This window comes from Microcebus murinus, chromosome 9 (genome assembly GCF_040939455.1).
Source record: "Microcebus murinus isolate Inina chromosome 9, M.murinus_Inina_mat1.0, whole genome shotgun sequence".
NCBI lineage: Eukaryota > Metazoa > Chordata > Mammalia > Primates > Cheirogaleidae > Microcebus > Microcebus murinus.
Window position 1 is genome coordinate 61786952 of NC_134112.1, and position 18483 is coordinate 61805434.

General features: G+C 43.3%; 1 protein-coding gene and 1 pseudogene across 12 annotated transcripts in view; one reads left to right on the forward strand and one right to left on the reverse strand.

The window, feature by feature from the left end:
- SRPK2 (SRSF protein kinase 2) overlaps window positions 1–18186 on the reverse strand; it is a 239700-nt gene extending 221514 nt beyond the window's left edge. For 3 of the 12 annotated variants that reach the window (XM_012746798.3, XM_012746792.3, XM_012746788.3), the window contains exons 1-2: window positions 11579–11738; window positions 10961–11015 (exon numbers count right to left, since the gene is read on the reverse strand). In XM_012746798.3, the coding sequence (XP_012602252.2) occupies window positions 10961–11015; window positions 11579–11705 (182 nt within the window). In that variant the 5' untranslated portion in view covers window positions 11706–11738. Of the gene's footprint in view, window positions 1–10960; window positions 11016–11105; window positions 11255–11578; window positions 11739–17918 lie in introns of those variants that run through there. The other 9 variants (XM_076006518.1, XM_076006513.1, XM_012746840.3 and 6 more) reach the window with 6 other exon arrangements.
- LOC105861719 (uncharacterized) lies at window positions 315–1958 on the forward strand (annotated as a pseudogene).
- Window positions 18187–18483: the final 297 nt, after the last annotated feature.

The following is an 18483-nucleotide window of genomic DNA, read 5'->3' on the forward strand; positions in this document are numbered from 1 at the left end:
GTCGCAGCTATTTGGGAGACTGAAGCAAGAGAATCACTTGAGTCCAGGAATTTGAGGTTCCAGTGAGCTATTATGCTGCCACTGTGCTGTGGCAGTAACAGAGAGTGTCTATCTCAAAAAAAAAAAAAAAAAAAAACTGTACAGAAGCCTTTTTGTAAACATCACTTTAAAAAAAAAGTCATCATTGGGGCTTCTGGTTGATGAGGTCCCCGCACCTCCTGGGCATGGGTGTCCGGGGGCCGGCAGGTAACTTCCATAGCTTTTCCACTGTGATAAGAGATGGGTCTTGCTTTGTCACCCAGGATAGATGCTGTGGCATGATCATAGCTCACTGTAACCTCAAACTGCTGGGCTCAGGTGATCCTCCTGCCTCAGCCTCTGAAGTAGCAGGAACTACAGGGATTATTGTCATTCATGGATGTATCTGTGGAGTTCACCTCAGATGAATGGCAGCTACTGGATTCTACACAGAAGTACCTATACAGGGACGTGACATCGGAAAACTATAGCAACCTAATATCGGGTATCATGGCACCAAACCCGATTTAATCTTCAAGTTGGAGCAAGGGGAAGAGCCATGGAAAGTAAATGCCAAGATTTCCAGTCAGAGCTGTCCAGAAGGCTGGGAAGAATGGTACCAGAAAACTCAAGATGAGCTTAAAAGCATTGAGAGAAGCTATGCTTGTAATGTGTTTGGAAAACTTCATCTCAGCAAAATCTACATTTCATCAAAAGAAAACTCCATAAGTATAACACACATGAAAAAAGTTTGATACAAAACTCAGGTTCAATCAGAAGCTATCTAAGAAAGAATCCTGATAAGTTCTATGGTTATGAAGAACTATATTTTCTTAAGCATCAAAGAGCTCATAGCATAGAAAAAAACTGTGTATAGTGAATGTGGGAAAGCTTTTAGTTGTAAATCACAGCTCACTGTACATCTTAGAAGTCATACAGGGGAGAAACCTTATGTATGCACTAAATGTGAAAGAGCCTTCAGTGCCAAGTCAAACCTTAATGCTCATCAGAGAGTTCATACAGAAGAAAAACCCTACTCATGTGGTGAATGTGAGAAAATCTTTTCTTTCAGGTCACAGCTCATCGTCCATCAGGAAATTCACACAGGAGGGAAGCCCTATGGTTGCAGTGAATGTGGGAAAGCATACAGTTGGAAATCACAGCTGATTTTACACCAGAGAAGTCATACAGGTGTGAAACTGTATGAATGTAGTGAATGTGGGAAGGCCTTCAGTTTGAAGTCACCATTTGTTGTACACCAGAGAACTCATACAGGGGTGAACCCCCATAAATGCAATCAATGTGGGAAAGCCTTTAGTAGTAAATCCTACCTCCTCGTTCACATCAGAATGACTACAGGAGAGAAACCCTATCAATGCAGTGATTGTGGGAAAGCCTTCAATATGAAGACACAACTCATTGTGCATCAGGGAGTTCACACAGGAAATAATCCATATCAGTGCAGTGAATGTGGGAAAGCCTTTGGTAAGGAAGGAACAACTCATGGCACATCTGAGAGCTCACACAGGAGAGAAACCATACGGAAGCAGTGAGTGTGGGAAGGCTTTTAGCAGCAAGTCATACCTAGGAGAACACACACAGGAGAAAGACCCTATGAATGCAGTTTGTGTGAGAGAGCCTTTTGTGGGAAATCACAGCTAATTATACATCAAAGAACTCACTCAACAGAGAAGCCCTATGAATGCAACGAATGTGAAAAAGCCTATCCTAGGAAGGCATCGCTTCAGATACACCAGAAAATTCATTCTGGAGAGAAACCTTTCAAATGCAGTGAGTGTGGGAAAGCCTTCACTCAGAAGTCATCTCTTGGTGAACATCCAAGAGTTCACACTGGAGAGAAACCATGGAAATGCTCTGAATGTGGAAAATCCTTCTGTTGGAATTCAGGCCTTCGTGTACATCAGAAAACTCACAAATGAGAAATCAAAGTGATGAAGTAAATGTGAGAAGGTTTATCACAGAGGTTGATGATGCTCAGGAGATTTCAGATGATAATACAGACAGGGTTTATAAGCAGGAGGTCCTAAAAATGCATTCATGTCAAAAAAAAGTCATATAGGAGAGAGACCAATCATATTTGGAGTTTGCAAAAGCTTTCCGAAATAAGTCACAAATCTTTGTAGACAAGAGCATAATTGAAGGAATGAGGAGCAGTAAATGTACCAAATGTAGTAGCATCATTATGAACATTCAGAGAATTCATGCTGAGAACACCTTATAAATTTAACAAATCAAGAAAGCATTTCCTGGCCAGGCGCGGTGGCTCACGCCTGTAATCCTAGCACTCTGGGAGGCTGAGGTGGGCGGATTGCTTGAGGTCAGGAGTTTGAAACCAGCCTGAGCAAGAGTGAGACCCTGTCTCTACTAGAAATAGAAAGAAATTAATTGGCCAACTAACATACATAGAAAAAATTAGCCAGGCATGGTGGCGGCATGCCTTGTAGTCCCAGCTACTCAGAAGGCTGAGGCAGTAGGATCGCTTGAGCCCAGGAGTTTGAGGTTGCTGTGAGCTAGGCTAACGCCATGGCACTCACTCTAGCCTGGGCAACAAAGCGAGACTCTGTCTCAAAAAAAAAAAAAAAGAAAAGAAAAGAAAAAAGCATTTCCCCATAGAATTTTCTACATTGAAAGTCACATTCCAGTTTTGAAGCTGAAGTGAAGAAAATCTCAATTATAAATAGTAAGCTTTTTCTTGGTGAAGTATCAAGTTGTTTTTTGTTTTGTTTTAATATGTAAATAAAATGATGGTCAGGAAAAATTCAAGGAACATATTCTGAAAGTTAAGTGATATTTAGTGTGATTTTCTGAGTTAACATTGAAAAGCATTTTTTAAAATTTTGGTATTTTATTTTTTAATGTAACTTGTTCTATATACATATTTGATAGTTTGTAGAATAACATCCTTCATATTTTCCATATTAAATGCTAAATATTAGCATTGCTATATTTTAGCAATATAACTAAAATAATGTGGCTTATAACAAATGAAAAGATGCAGTTCTCACTCCAAGTTTACTTATTGAATAGTCTATGTAAGCAGGTCTGGCAGTTGTTATAGGGCTATTGCTTAAGAGAAGTCATCGTAATGAACATTTATTATATTTTAGCAGTTCAGTGTCTGTTCTCCATTGGTTTATGTGAGCACCCTTGTGTTCTCTGGAGGAATACCTCCCCTCTCTTGGGTGCTTCCTTGTGGCAGTGTCTTTCAGGTACCCCTTCTACTCACCACAGTAAATATTAAACCCACTGTTGAATACTGTAACCTCTTTTTCAGGATTTTGAGTCTGTAATTCACTCACACATAGACCAGAAAGGAATTGTGGGAACCCACTTATTCTTGTCCCAGCATTCTGTTGAGCGCATCAATAATTCCCAGAATAACTTTTGATACTATCCCCTTTTGAACCTGGCTTGCTGGCCTTCTGTGTGCTTCTCCATACCTTCTCAATAAAAATGTTTTTGTTTTTAAAGAATAAATAAATAAAACAAAAATAAATAAAAAATGTCGGCCAGGCGTGGTGGCTCACGCCTGTAATCCTAGCTCTCTGGGAGGCCGAGGCAGGCGGATTGCTCGAGGTCAGGAGTTCAAAACCAGCCTGAGCAAGAGCGAGACCCCGTCTCTACTATAAATAGAAAGAAATTAATTGGCTAACTAATATATATATATAAATTAGCCGGGCATGGTGGCGCATGCCTGTAGTCCCAGCTACTTGGTAGGCTGAGGCAGAAGGATTGCTTGAGCCAGGAGATTGAGGTTGCTGTGAGCTAGGCTGACGCCATGGCACTCACTCTAGCCTAGGCAACAAAAGCGAGACTCTGTCTCAAAAAAAAAAAAAAAAAAAAAAAGTCATCATTAAGTTGTGACAATACTAAATGTAGGCTGCCAGGCGTGGTGGCTCACGCCTGTAATCCTAGCACTCTGGGAGGCCAAGGCGGGCGGATCCTTTGAGCTCAGGAGTTCAAAACTAACCTGAGAAAGAGCTAGACCCCGTCTCTACTATAAATAGAAAGAAATTAATTGGCCAACTAATATAGATAGAAAAAAATTAGCCGTGCATGATGGCACATGCCTGTAGTCCCAGCTACTTGGGAGGCTGAGGCAGGATTGCTTGAGCCCAGGAGTTTGAGGTTGCAATGAGCTAGGCTGATGCCACAGCACTCACTCTAGCCTGGGCAACAAAGTGAGACTCTGTCTCAAAAAACATAAAATTAAATTTAAAAATACCAAATGTAATTCCATAGAATGAATTTAAATAACTGTCCCACTGTTTAGCAAACAGGTAGTTAGCAAAAATATAAAATATATACTACTATATAGTATCAGTATCATATATGGATTCAATAAATGCTATATCTCTAACAGTTTAGACTGTAATAAATATGTTCTCTGTACTATTATCATACTTTTCTGTCAATTTACTGTTCTAAAAAATAAAGTTCTTTTAAAATATGTGCTCTGTAAAACCATTTAACTAATTCAAAAAAAAGTCATTGATGTTACAAATGTGAAATGTCTCAATAAAACTGCTTCATGAAATAAGAATGGGAAAAGTGGTGTTTCTAAATTAATATAAGAATTTGTGGGCCAGGGGCAGTGGCTCACACCTGTAATCCTAGCACTCTGGGAGGCAGAGACGGGAGGATGACTTGAGCTCAGCAGTTTGAGACCAGCCTGAGCAAGAGTGAGACCCTGTCTCAACTAAAAATAGAAAGAAATTAGCTGAACAACTAAAATGTATATAGGCCGGCGCGGTGGCTCACGCCTGTAATCCTAGCACTCTGGGAGGCTGAGGCGGGCAGATTGCTCGAGGTCAAGAGTTCAAAACCAGGCTGAGCAAGAGCCAGACCCCGTCTCTACTATAAATATAAAGAAAATAATAGAAAGAAATTAATTGGCCAACTAATATATATAGAAAAAATTATCCGGCCATGGTAGCGCATGGTGGGCCTATAGTCCCAGCTATCCGGAGGCTGAGGCAGTAGGATCGCTTGAGCCCAGGAGTTTGGGGTTGCTGTGAGCTAGGCTGACACCACGGCACTCACTCTAGCCTGGGCAACAAAGCGAGACTCTGTCTCATAAATAAATAAATAAATGTGTAAGTAAGTAAGTATATAGAAAAAATTAGCCAGGCATGGTGGCGGCATGCCTGTAGTCCCAGCTACTCAGGAGGCTGAGGCAGAAGGATCACTTGAGCCCAGGAGTTTGAGGTTTCTGTGAGCTAGGCTGACATCACAGCACTCTAGCCCAGGCAACAGAGCAAAACTCTTTCTCCCCACAAAAAAAAAAAAAAAAAAAAAGGAATTTGTGAATTTAAATATATTTATAACTAATTTAAAAATTAAATAACACAAACAGACATTTAACTATTTCATCTATACCTATTAAGCTTACACACACAAATTGTCATAAAATTTTAATCTTCTCACTGGGGAATGAGGGGACTTATAATCAGGGCTGCCTTACACTGAGGTATATAAAACATCTTACAGTACAAAATCAATCTGAAATGTTCCCTTGGAGAAATATACAAAAATAAAATACCCTAGCATTCTGGGAAGCCAAGGTGGGCGGATTGTTGGAGCTCAGGAGTTTGAGACCACCCTAAGAACAAGACCCCATCTCTACTAAAAATAGAAAGAAATTAGCTGGACAACTAAAAATACGTAAAAAAAAAAATTAGCCGGGCATAGTGGCGCATGCCTGTAGTGCCAGCTACCTGGAGGCTGAGCAGGAGAATCATTTGAGCCCAGGAGTTTGAGGTTGCAACAAGCTATGATGCAATGTCTCAAAAACAAAACAAAAAAAAACTGGGGAGTCTTATCAGACTTCTAATACAAACAGAGCAAAACAAAAATCTCTCTAATCTTTAGTTTCCAACATAGATATAATAATATTTAATACTATCTGTCTATACCAGATAATGAAACAATGATAGGTACATTCTTTTTTTTTTTTTTTTTTTTTTTTGAGACAAGGTCTCATTCTGCCAACCAGGCTAGAATACAGTGGTGTCATAGCTCGCTGCAACCTCGAACTCCTGAGATCAAGCAATTCTTCCATCTCAGCCTCCCAAGTAGCTGGAACTTACAGGTGTATACCACTACAGCCAGATAAATTTTTTTTTTTTTTTTGAGCCAGAGTCTCGCTTTGTTGCCCAGGCTAGAGTGAGTGCCATGGCGTCAGCCTAGCTCACAGCAACCTCAAACTCCTGGGCTCAAGCAATCCTACTGCCTCAGCCTCCCAAGTAGCTGGGACTACAGGCATGCACCACCATGCCCGGCTAATTTTTTCTATATATATTAGTTGGCCAATTAATTTCTTTCTATTTATAGTTGAGACGGGGTCTCACTCTTGCTCAGGCTGGTTTTGAACTCCTGACCTCAAGCAATCCGCCCACCTGGGTCTCTCAGAGTGCTAAGCGTGAGCCACCACGCCCGGCCAAATTTTTTAATTTTTTTAGAGATGGGGTCTTGCTATGTTGTTCAGACTGGCCTCAAGTGATCCTCCCACCTTGGCCTCCCAAAGTGCTATGATTATAGGTATGAGACACCGTGCCTGGACAGTAAACTAACCAAAATCAAAAAAGAAAAAATACTAATACTAATGAAATCTTAAGGTCATCAATAACAGGAATGAAGAGTAACTGCTAAACAAATATGGAGTTTCCTTCTGGTGAGGTAAAAATGTCATAGAATTATTAATAGATAATGATGGCTATACAAACTTGTGAATAGACTAAAAACCAATGGATTGTATATTTTAAAAGGTAAATTTTATGGCATGTGAATTATGTGTCCATGAAAAGGTCATTAAAAAAATCAACAAATGAAAGAGAACTTCAAAAAATTTTACCCACATATAAACATGCTCCTAAGGCAAAAATCTATCTCAAGCTATGTGATGTAACTAATTCATAAGGTTCATGATTGAATGACACTACATGACTCTCCCCTGCTGCCTTGTTACTTGCAAAGCAGCACAATTAATAATTGGCAAACTAAACTCACTGGAACAATCTAACAAGATTAAAATTTTGACCCAACTAAGTAGAGAAATCTAACCTTATTCCTGACAACTACAAATTCCAGTGTACTAAAAAAGTAGACTCTTAGAACTGGCTCAATTCATAAAAGCTCAGAGAATTGAACTGAACTAAAATTAATAAAGAGCCAGCTTGCATGTACAAGTAGATAATGACAAAAGTAAATCATATTACATCAAGCCAGGCCCACACAATCACATAATTCAAGTTTGTCAGTGATCACATTAATACAGTTTAAAATTAGACCTATTATCACTCCTTTTCCTCCTCTGAAGAATTAATCAAAAAGCAAAAGCACTGGGCACCGTAAGTCCTGAATTCTGGCCCAAACTAAGCTGTATGGACTTATCCTCTGTCACAGCTGTCTGTAAAAAGAGGATACCTCAAGACTGCCAGTGCCCCGCAGTCTCTTCCACTATTCTAGTGCTACTTCTTGCACGACGCGCTACCAAAGGCCAGCTCCCCGTTTCCACTCCTATGGCCCCTCCCCACAATCTATTCTCCACATATCAGCCAGTGCTCTTTCTAAAACAGGATCAGATCCTCCCCCACATAAGCCTCCACTGGCGACAAGGACTTACACACTCAGACTTCTGCCTTCATCCACCTCTCTGTACCACTCTAACCACCCTGACCTTTGGGCTCCTCAAACAGTCCCAGACCATTCCTCCCCAGAGACTCTGCCACAATTCCATCTCCTCCTACTCAGTCTAGCTCCTGCTCAAATGTCACCTCCTCAGAGAGCTGAGTGTGGACTATGGTCCCAGGCTGCCTAGATTCCACTTAGTATCTGGGCATGTTATTCACTCACACTTGGTCTGTTTCTTCAGCAGTAAACAGGATAACAACAGTGTCTGTCTCACAGGGTTGTCCCAAAGTATAAATGAATATAAAGCAATCAGCAGAGTGAATGGCACAGTACTCAAATGTCATCTATCATTATTATTACTTAGATGCTCCATCTTAATTTTCTTGCAATCTTTTAGCACTATCTGAAATTATCTTCTTCATCATCCTCTTTGTGGTTCTCCGAAAACCTCCACAAAATGTAAGCTTCACAAGAAGCTTTGCTTGTCTTATTCAAAGCTCTACCGCTGTCTCCTAAGAAAAGCATGCAAAAACCTGTTGAATACATGAATAAATTACATTAAGAATTTCTTATAAATAATAATGTCTTTTTTTTTTGAGACAGAGTCTCACTTTGTTGCCCAGGCTAGAGTGAATACCATGGTGTCAGCCTAGCTCGCAGCAACCTCAAACTCCTGGGCTAAAGCAATCATCCTGCCTTAGCCTCCCAAGTAGCTGGGACTACAGGCATGAGCCACCATGCCCTGCTAATTTTTTTTTTTTTTTTTTTTTTTGAGACAGAGTCTCGCTTTGTTGCCCAGGCTAGAGTGAGTGCCGTGGCGTCAGCCTAGCTCACAGCAACCTCAAACTCCTGGGCTCGAGTGATCCTCCTGACTCAGCCTCCCGAGTAGCTGGGACTACAGGCATGCGCCACCATGCCCGGCTAATTTTTTATATATATATCAGTTGGCCAATTAATTTCTTTCTATTTATAGTAGAGACGGGGTCTCGCGCTTGCTCAGGCTGGTTTTGAACTCCTGACCTTGAGCAATCTGCCCGCCTCGGCCTCCCAAGAGCTAGGATTACAGGCGTGAGCCACAGCGCCCGGCCTAATTTTTTCTATATATATATTAGTTGGCCAATTAATTTCTTTCTATTTTTAGTAGAGACGGGGTCTCGCTCTTGCTCAGACTGGTTTTGAACTCCTGACCTCGAGCAATCCTCCCACCTCGGCCTCCCAGAGTGCTAGGATGACAGGCATGAGCCACCGGGCCAGGCCAAAAATAATGTCTTGATTCAAAGAATTAAGGGGAAAATAGCACTGCCTCAATCAAACAGGTAACTGGGCTGCTCTTTTCTTATTAATTACCTTGCAGACCACCCTGTTCATTTCCTCACTGGTGGTTGCTGTTTTATCCCTTCAAATCATACCACATATACACAATATACAGTGGAAGAAACTGGCAGATGAATCTGAAAGAGTAAAAGTTGAATATTGTGCTATTCACTAATTCTTTAGAAATATATCACATAAATCCCAACTGCAGTACACCCAAAAAGGCTCTTGGCGATCATGAAAGTCATACCCTGAAATACAAAAATATAAAACACACACTGACTTACTTAAAACTGTTTTTCTGCATGTATTCACATATAATATTCACACGCATATATATTTTGATATATAGGCACACACAGTCATCCCCAAGACTGGGGTCATGCTTTTTCAACTTTTTGTGTTTCTGAGCATACAAGCTATGTAGAAATAAATCAATGCTCTGAATTGAAAGCTGTGATGAAAACCCAGTACTCTCAGAATTATAAACATGACAGTTCTCCTTACTTATGGGCTAACCTTCTATGGTTCACCAAAAGAAATCTCAAATTTAAGGTTCTGACTGACTTAAAAGCTAACATTAATTTTTTTAAAAGCATCTAAAACTACCAAAAATCCATTCCTTTTCAATATCTTAAGAATCCAATATCCAATTTTTACCCACCAGTTAGTTCAAATCCTTTTCCCTCACTCTAATGGGTTTTTTAAAGTATTTTTAAGTCAATACCCACATTTTTTGAAACTCTAAAAATACTTTCAAGTTATTTTTCATTTGAAATGAACAAAACCCTGTCATAATAGACCATCACATTAATAATGACTTAGCCAGTTTTCCTAGATGTCACCAATGGATATGAAATTCTATGGGCAGCCACAAGGACTGTAGGAGGGGGGAAAGTCTAGGAGTGCTGCGGGGTACCCCCTAAAGGAAACGAACAGAAACGCTTCATGATTTTGTTGACGATCCTGGACTCACACTCCCCACAGTACCAAAGATACCAAGCAGAGTGTTCTTGCTCAAAAGGAAGAGTGAAGCAACCAAGCTAGAGAGAAAGGTAACGATGCTGAAGGGTGGTAAGTCATAAAAACTACGAGAGAGGAGGAAAAGAAGACACGGCGGCGCTATGCGGTCTGGAGCCGCTCTCCAGGAAAGGCGTCAGGGGCAGAGGCCGCCCCGGCTCGGCTGCTCGGCCGGGCTGGAGGTGGCTGGCGCGGGCACGTTTTGATGACCACCGGCCTACGCGCCCACTCCCGGCACAATGCGGGCAGGCCCGCCCGCGCACACGCCCACCGCCCGCGCAGCCGGCGACCCGGGCGCAGCCGCCGCGCACCAAAGTCACGCTCGACCCGAGCGGAAAGTTTCGAATAAAACCCCGAGCGCCGAAACGCACAGCTGAACTCGCGCCAGGAACACGCCCGAGGCCAACCACTTGACAACCAGCTCCGGTTTTCAGCAGAAAGGACAAGAGGCGGGCGCCGGGCGGGGAGGAAGAGGCGGCGATCACACCCTCGCACACTCTCGGCTCCCCTTCCTCTGTCGCCCCGCTGCCCAGGTGGGAGCGGCGCAGCAGCCTCACGCCCGCACGGGCAGCGCCGGCCCGGCAACGGTAGCCTGGGCCCTCCCGGAAGGGCCGGCGACCCCCGGGCCGGCTCGGCGCGCAGGGGAGGGGCGCGCACGCCCGGCGCCTCCGCGCTGGCCTCCCGCCCGCCCCGACGGCCGCCGCGGACCGGGCCCCCGGCGCCGCGCCGGGGCTCGGGGATGCTCAGCGGGCCGGCGGCGGGCCCGCGCGCCCCTCCCCCGCCCGGCGCCCCTCCCCCCGGCCACCCGCGGGGCGCGCAGGAGCCGAGCGCCGGCGTCCCGGGGGACCAACCCGCCCGCCGGCCCGGGGATCCAGGCAACTTTCCCCTGCGCGGTCGCGGGCTGGCCCCGACGGGACGGGGCGGGGGCCCGGGGCCGAGCGCAGCGTGGACTCACTTTTTCGGATGTTTCTCTCTTTTCGGCCTCCGCTTTCGGGCCTGAATGGCCAGCACTGGGAAAAGACAAGACACACATTAACGGTCGGGCCGGGCGGCCTGCGGGGCCGCGAGGAGGAGAGACGGGCACGCCGCGGGCCACTCACCTTTCCGGGAGCTCATTCCGACACGGCGGAAGCGGGGCCGGGGGCTTCGCGGCGTCGGCGGCGGCGGCGACGCGGGAGCCGAGCCGAGCCGAGCCGGGCTGCAGCCTCCACTCGCTCCGCCAGCCGGGAGGAGGCGGGAACCGCGCCTGCGCCGCCGCCACCGCCGCCGCTCCGCGGGGGCCCGGCAAGACCCGCCCCCGCCGGCCCCGCCCCCGCCCCGCCCCCACCCGCGGCCCGCGGGGGTCGGGACCCCCGTGCGGCGCCCGTGCCGCGCGCCCCGCGCCCCCCCACCCGACCGCCTGTGCAGAAGTGACCGCCGCCCACGCCACTCTCGCCCACGGCCTCCCCTGCCCCAGCCCGCGGCCCGGGCCTCAACCGCCTGCGCCCCTGCGGCTGGCCCAGGCCGCCCGCCTCTCCCCGGCACCGGGCCCGCCGGACCCTCCCTCGCCAGCCGCGGCCTCTGCCCTCCGCACCCCGGCCGGTCGCGCCGCCCGCCTCTCCATGCGCCCTTCCTCGGCCGGCGCCTCCGCGGGTCTCACACCACCTCTCTTCCCGCGGCCTCTTCTCTCCCTTTGCTCCTCTACATCCTTGCATCCCCATGAGCGCCGCTTCCTCCTCTCCGGCGGACGTGGAAAGGGCACAGGACCAAAAGCTGGGAAACCTGGGTCCTTGATTAGATGTGTGACCTTGGAGAAGTCATTTTATTCCTCACCTTCACATACCCCACCCACAGCATTGCATGAGTTTAATGAAAGGAAAGATGCACATAGCATTGAAAGTAGGATGAAGCTTTTGCACATGAATTAAAGCCCAGTTCAGTATTTGTGTAACAATTTAATACAACAATCACACCAAGTGTTTATGTTCTGCATCTTACAATAAGGGAACCAAATTTAAAGAGGTTTAACAGTTTAACCGGCCAGGATCCAAATGCAGGCCTGGCTGGCTCCAAACTCTTGCCATCTTGCCTCATAAAGATATGAATCAAGTTGATAGTAGCACAAAAAAGATAACTGCAGTGTTCCCTTATTTATATAAATAATTACAATAGTTTTGCAAGATATACATCTGACCATTAATTCCCTGCTTGATTATTCAACTGTATCTTTAACTGACAGAAGAGGCTAATTTCACTCTGGAGATGTAAAACTTAAAAGGAAATGGCTGCTTGGATTTTGAAGAGCTTTTTACTTTCTCAACTTATTTTCAAAAATATCAAACCTACAGAAAATTTACAAGAAAAATGTAAGGAACAGCCATATGCACCAAATTGTAACATTTTGCCACGTTTTGTTTTGTGTGTATGGTTTATTTTGCTGAATCATTTGAGTATTTGCAAAAATGTTAATCTTTACTCCTAAATATTTCAATGAGTATCTACTGAGAACAAAGATATTCTCCTACATAATCAGAATTTCATTATCACGCCAAGAAAAATTAATATTAATACAATTGTCTGTAACATACAAGCTATACTCAAAATTTCAAACTATCCCAGTAAAATCACTTTTAGAAGATACTTTTTTCCCAATTCGGGATACAATCAGGATCATCCATTGCATTTAGTTGTCATGACTTTTTAAGCACTTTTGGTCTAGAATGATCCCTGGTTTGGTTTGGTTTGGTTTTTTGTTTTGTTTTGTTTTGTTTTTTGAGACAGAGTCTCACTTTGTTGCATCAGCCTAGCTCACAGCAACCTCAATTTCCTGGGCTCAAGCAATCCTCCTGCCTCAGCCTCCCAAGTAGCTGGGACTACAGGCATGCACCACCATGCCTGGCTCATTTTTTCTATATATATTAGTTGGCCAATTAATTTGTTTCTATTTATAGTAGAGACGGGGTCTCGCTCTTGCTCAGGCTGGTTTTGAATTCCTGACTTAGAGCAATCCACCAGCCTCAGCCTCCCAGAGTACTAGGATTACGGGCGTGAGCCACTGTGCCCGGCCTGGTTTGGTTTTGTTCTTTCAGAATATTGATTTTTTTTTTTAAGAAATACAGTTCTGTTTTGCAGAATGTTGCTTAATTTGGATTTGTCTATTTCCCTATGCTTAACTTCCAGTTAAATAATTTTGTAAGGTATACTATATAGATGTTGTTTGTGTCCTTTTTAGTGCACCAAGATGTCAGTTTGTTTAATTATTGGTGATGTTACATTTAATCATTTCTCCCTAATAAAGGTAACTTTTCCCCTCTGTATTTAAAAAGTCCATGTAAAAAACAGGCAATGAGGTTGAATGGACATTTCTCTAAAGACACAAATGGCCAGCAAGCACATGACAAAATGCTCAACATCATTTGTCATTAGGGAAATACAAAACAAAACCACAATGAGATACCACTTCACACCTACTAGGATAACTATAATTTTTTTAATAACAAATAAGTGTTAGGGACCAGGCACAGTGGCTCAAGCCTGATATCCTAGCACTCTGGGAAGCCAAGGCTGGTGGATCACTTAAGCTCAGGAGTTCGAGACCAGCCTCAGTGAGAGTGAGACCCTCTCTCTACTAAAAACAGAAAAATTAGCAGGGCCTGGTGGCACATGCCTATATTCTCAGCTAGTTGGTGGGCTGAGGCAGGAGGACTGCTTGATCCCAGGAGTTTGAGGTTACAGTGAACTACAACAATGCCATTACATTCTAGCCAGGGCCACAGAGTAAGACTCTATCTCAAAAATAAATAAATAAATAAGTGTTAGGACCAGGCATGGGGGCTCACACCTGTAATCCTAGCACTCTGGGAGGCCAAGGTGGAGGATCACTTGAGGTCAGGAGTTCAAGACAAGCCTGAGCAAGAGTGAGACCTCTATTAAAAATAGAAGAGAAAAGAAAAGTGTTGGTAAGGATTTTGGAACCCTAGTATATTGGAAACCCTGGAACCCTCCTACATTGCTGGTAGGAATGCAAAATGGCACAGTTACTATGGAAAACAGTTTGTTGGCTTCTCAGAAAGCTAATCATAGAATTACCAGCAATTCCACTCCTAGGTATATCTCTATAAGAATTGAAAACAAGTACTCAAACAAATCTTTGTACATAAAAGTTCACAGTACAACTATCACAATAGTCAAAAGGTGGAAACATCCTAAGTGTTAATCCATGGATGAAAGAATACACATGCCACAATTTTTATTTCAGCCTCACAAAGGAATGAAGTACTGACACATACTACAACATGGATGAACCTCAAAAACATTGTGCTAAATGAAAAACAGACACAAAAAGTCAAATATATGATTCCATTTATATGAAATATCCAGAATAGGCAAATCCACAGAAAGAAGATAAGTGGTTGCCAGGGGTTGGGTGGAGGAGCAACTGCTTAATGGGTGCTAGAGTTTATTTTGGTGTGTTGAAACTGTTTTGGTGCTAGTTAGGGGTGGCAATGGCACAACACTGCTAATGTACTAGATGCCACTGAACTGTTTACTTTAAAATGGTTCATTTTATGTTATATGAATTTGACCTAAATTTTTTTTTGATTTATCTATAGAGTAATATTTTGAAAGTGTGTATCTTTTCCCTAACAAGCTTTCAGTGAGTTACCATCCACTGATGATGTTTGCCTGAATCAAATATTACTACAGTGGTTGTGGAACAATGATCTTATAAACCTATCATTCCATCTATGTTAAGTGACATTCATATGTAAAGAAGAGTTTGTTTGCTTTTTAAGACATGCTCCTCTTGCTTCAGCCTCCTGGGTAGCTGGCACTACAGGTACGCACCATTACATTTGGCTAATTTTTTTTTTTTTTTTTTTTTTTTTGGCCTCTGTAGAGACAGGGTCTTGCTCTATTGCCCAGGCTGGTCTCAAACTCTGGGCCTCAAGCAATCCTTCCCCTTCAGCCTCCCAAGGTGCTGGAATTACAGGCATGAGCCACCATGTCTAGCCTGGGAAAAGCTGTTATTTCTGCCTCCACCCACTTTTTGGCTTTGGCTTTGGCTTCTTTTTGTTTTTAGTATCAATTTTGACAATAATTACAGTCAATTTTTTTATGCTTACATTCTCCTATGTTTGGCCAAGGAGACCCTTTCATCTTGTAGCATTGTGAACATGTCCCAATCAGTTTTTCTTTTTTTCTTTCTTTTTGTTTGGAGACAGTCTCACTGTGTTGCCAGGGCTAGAGTGCCGTGTGTCAGCCTAGCTCACAGCAACCTCAAACTCCTGGGCTCAAGCAATCCTCCTGCCTCAGCCTCCCAAGTAACTGGGACTACAGGCATGCACCACCATGCCCAGCTAATTTTTTCTACATATTTTTAGTTGGCCAATTAATTTCTTTCTATTTTTAGTAGAGATGGGGTCTTGCTCTTGCTCAGGCTGGTTTCGAATTCCTGACCTTGAGTGATCCTCCCGCCTGGGCCTCCTAGAATGCTAGGATTACAGGCGTGAGCCACCGCACCCGGCCAGTTTTTTACTTTCTTGCACAAAAAGATGTTCCAGGAAACCGTGTACATTCCCTAATCTAGTCTTAGAACCAGCCATTTCTCTAGTCTTTGCTTCTTCTAGGAGGTGATCAGATTTCAAGCCAAAAAGATCTGAGTTTAAAACTAGTTTCTTATATTATTTTTAAACAGCTTTATTGATATATAACTCACATACCATACAATTCACCCAATTAAAGTATACTATTCAGTGGTTTTTAGTATGTTCACAGGATTGTGCAACCACTACCACAATCTAATTTTAAAACATTCTTGGGGCCGAGCGCAGTGGCTCATGCCTGTAATCCTCGCACTGTGGGAGGCTGAGGCAGGAGGATCACTTGAGGCCAGACGTTCAAGATCAGTCTCGTCAACATAGTGAGATCCTTTTCCTACAAAAAAGAGAAAAATCAGCTGGGCATGGTCCCAGCTACTTGGGGTGCTGAAGCAAGAGGATCACTTGAGCCCAGGAGTTCCATGCTGCAGTGAGCTATGATGATGCCACTGCACTCTACACTCTATCTAGCCCCTGCAACAGAGCAAGATCCTGTCTCAAAAAAAAATTTTTTTGTTGTTCCTGCTAAAAGGAACTCCATAGCCATTAGCAGTCATTCCCGATTTCCCCTAACTTTCCCCTGCCCCAACCCTAGGCAACCACTAATGTGCTTCCTGTCTCTACAGAGACTTGCCTATTCTGGATAGTTCATACAAATGGAGTCATACAATATGTGGCCTTTTGTGACTGGCTTCTTTCACTAAGCCTAATGTTGAAACCCATTTCTGCTATTTAATTCCTACATTACCCTGGGCAAGTTACTTAATTACAACATCTGGAAAACTATAATAATATATATTAAAACCAGTCCCTATCATAGGTCAGTATGATAATCAAATAAATAAATCTTAAATAATAATAATTATTAACATTAGGTGGGAGATACATAGCCAATCTGTTTGCTGGATCTTTTGCATTCAATTTTCAACAAATGCTTAGCAAACATCTATTATGTAGCAGGCATTATTCTAGGCACTGAGTCTGTAGCAGTAAACAAAGTACACAAAATTCTTCCTGCCCTCATGGCCCTTACATTCTATTGTTAGAAGACAGAAAATAAAATAAATATATGAAATATATACTATGTTTACCAGATAGTGATAACTTTTATGAAAAAAGGCAAAAAAAAAATCAGCAACTTGTTGGGAAAGTGGTCCAAGAAGGCCTTACTGAGAAAATAACAGAAGGTAGCATTGAATTAAATAACTTAGAGCTCTCTTGCCAGTTCCTTTGACTTCTATAAATTAGGAGAAAACTATATTTGCTACTCAGAATATTTATAAATTGCTTTGAATTTATTGAATTAGAATATACCAAATTAATTATCAATTAACAACTTTACATGTACTATAGTAGATGCTTTTAAAAAGAATGATAAGTCAGGTGAGATGGTGCATGCCTGTAGTCCTGGCTTGAGCCCAGGAGTGAAGTCCAGTCTGGGAAACATAATGAGAACTCATCTCTTAAAAGAAATTTTTTTTTTGGCCGGGTGTGGTGGCTCACGCCTGTAATCCTAGCACTCTGGGAGGCCGAGGCAGGCGGATTGCTCAGGAGTTCGAAACCACCCTGAGCGAGACCCTGTCTCTACTAAAAATAGGAAGAAATTAATTGACCAACTAAAAATATATATACAAAAAATTAGCCAGGCATGGTGGCACATGCTTGTAGTCCCAGCTACTCGGGAGGCTGAGACAGGAGGATTGCTTGAGCCCAGGAGTTTGAGGTTGCTGTGAGCTAGGCTGACACCACGGCACTCACTCTAGCCTGGGCAACAAAGCGAGACTCTGTCTCAAAAAAAAAAAAAAAAAAGAAAAAGAAAATGAAAAGAATATTGTAAAACCAATTGCACTCTAATATTTCCCAGTGGAGCCACTACATCATGTTTTTATCTCAGAAGGTATATTTAGTATGTTATAGAACTGGAAAAAGACCTTAGAGGTCACATAATCCTTCTTCGGGCCTTCAATGGAAGAAAACAACCTAAACTCCTTTTAAAGACCATCATAACAGCAGCATAACACAGAAGTTAGTGCAGAGAATAGCAGAGCCAGACCTCTAGAGTTCAAATGCTCCTTCTGCCCTTAGCTGTTCGGGTAAGCTTGGGCAAGTTACTCAGTCTCTCTGTGCCTCAGTCACCTGATGTACAAAATGCAGATGGTGATTTGATGTGAAGATTTAATGAGTTAGTTGACATAAAACACTTAAGAATCGAAGCATTCAATAAATATTGCCTAGTCTTACATACATACATATTAAAGAATGTATTAGTTATCTATTTCTGTATAACAAAGCTCTCCCAAATGTAGCGGCTTAAAAAATAAACATTTATCTCACAGTGTCTGTAGTTCAGGAGTTTGGGAGCTGCTCAGCTGGAGAGACAGGCTGTCACTTGGGGCTGCAGTCATCTGAAGGCTTGACTGAGGCTGGAATGTCTGTCACCAAGATGGTTCACTTGCATGGCTGTTAGCAAGAGGCCACAGGTCCTTGCTGGCTGTTGGAGGCCTCCCTTCCTCACTGCCTGGACCTCTTCATAGGGCTGCTTGAGTGTCCCGCTTGCCCCCAGAGTGAATGATCCACCAGATAACAAGGAAGAAACTGCAATGCCTTCTATGACCTACCCTCAGAAGTCACAATCCATCATTTCTGCCACATTCTATTCATCAGAAACAAGCAATAGCATGTGCTCAGAGGAGAGAATTAAGCTCCACTTCTTGAAGGGAGGATTATCAAACTATGTTGACCATATTTTACAATCACCACAAGGGGTCATTCCTTCTTTCCTTTAAATGCTTCTGATTTCAAGTGAGAATACTTAGAGACTTCTTATTCTGCTATTTGTTTGAACAGTAAAAATGGGAGGGAATTTTCAGTTCAATGTTCAGATGAGAGAAAATGGAAT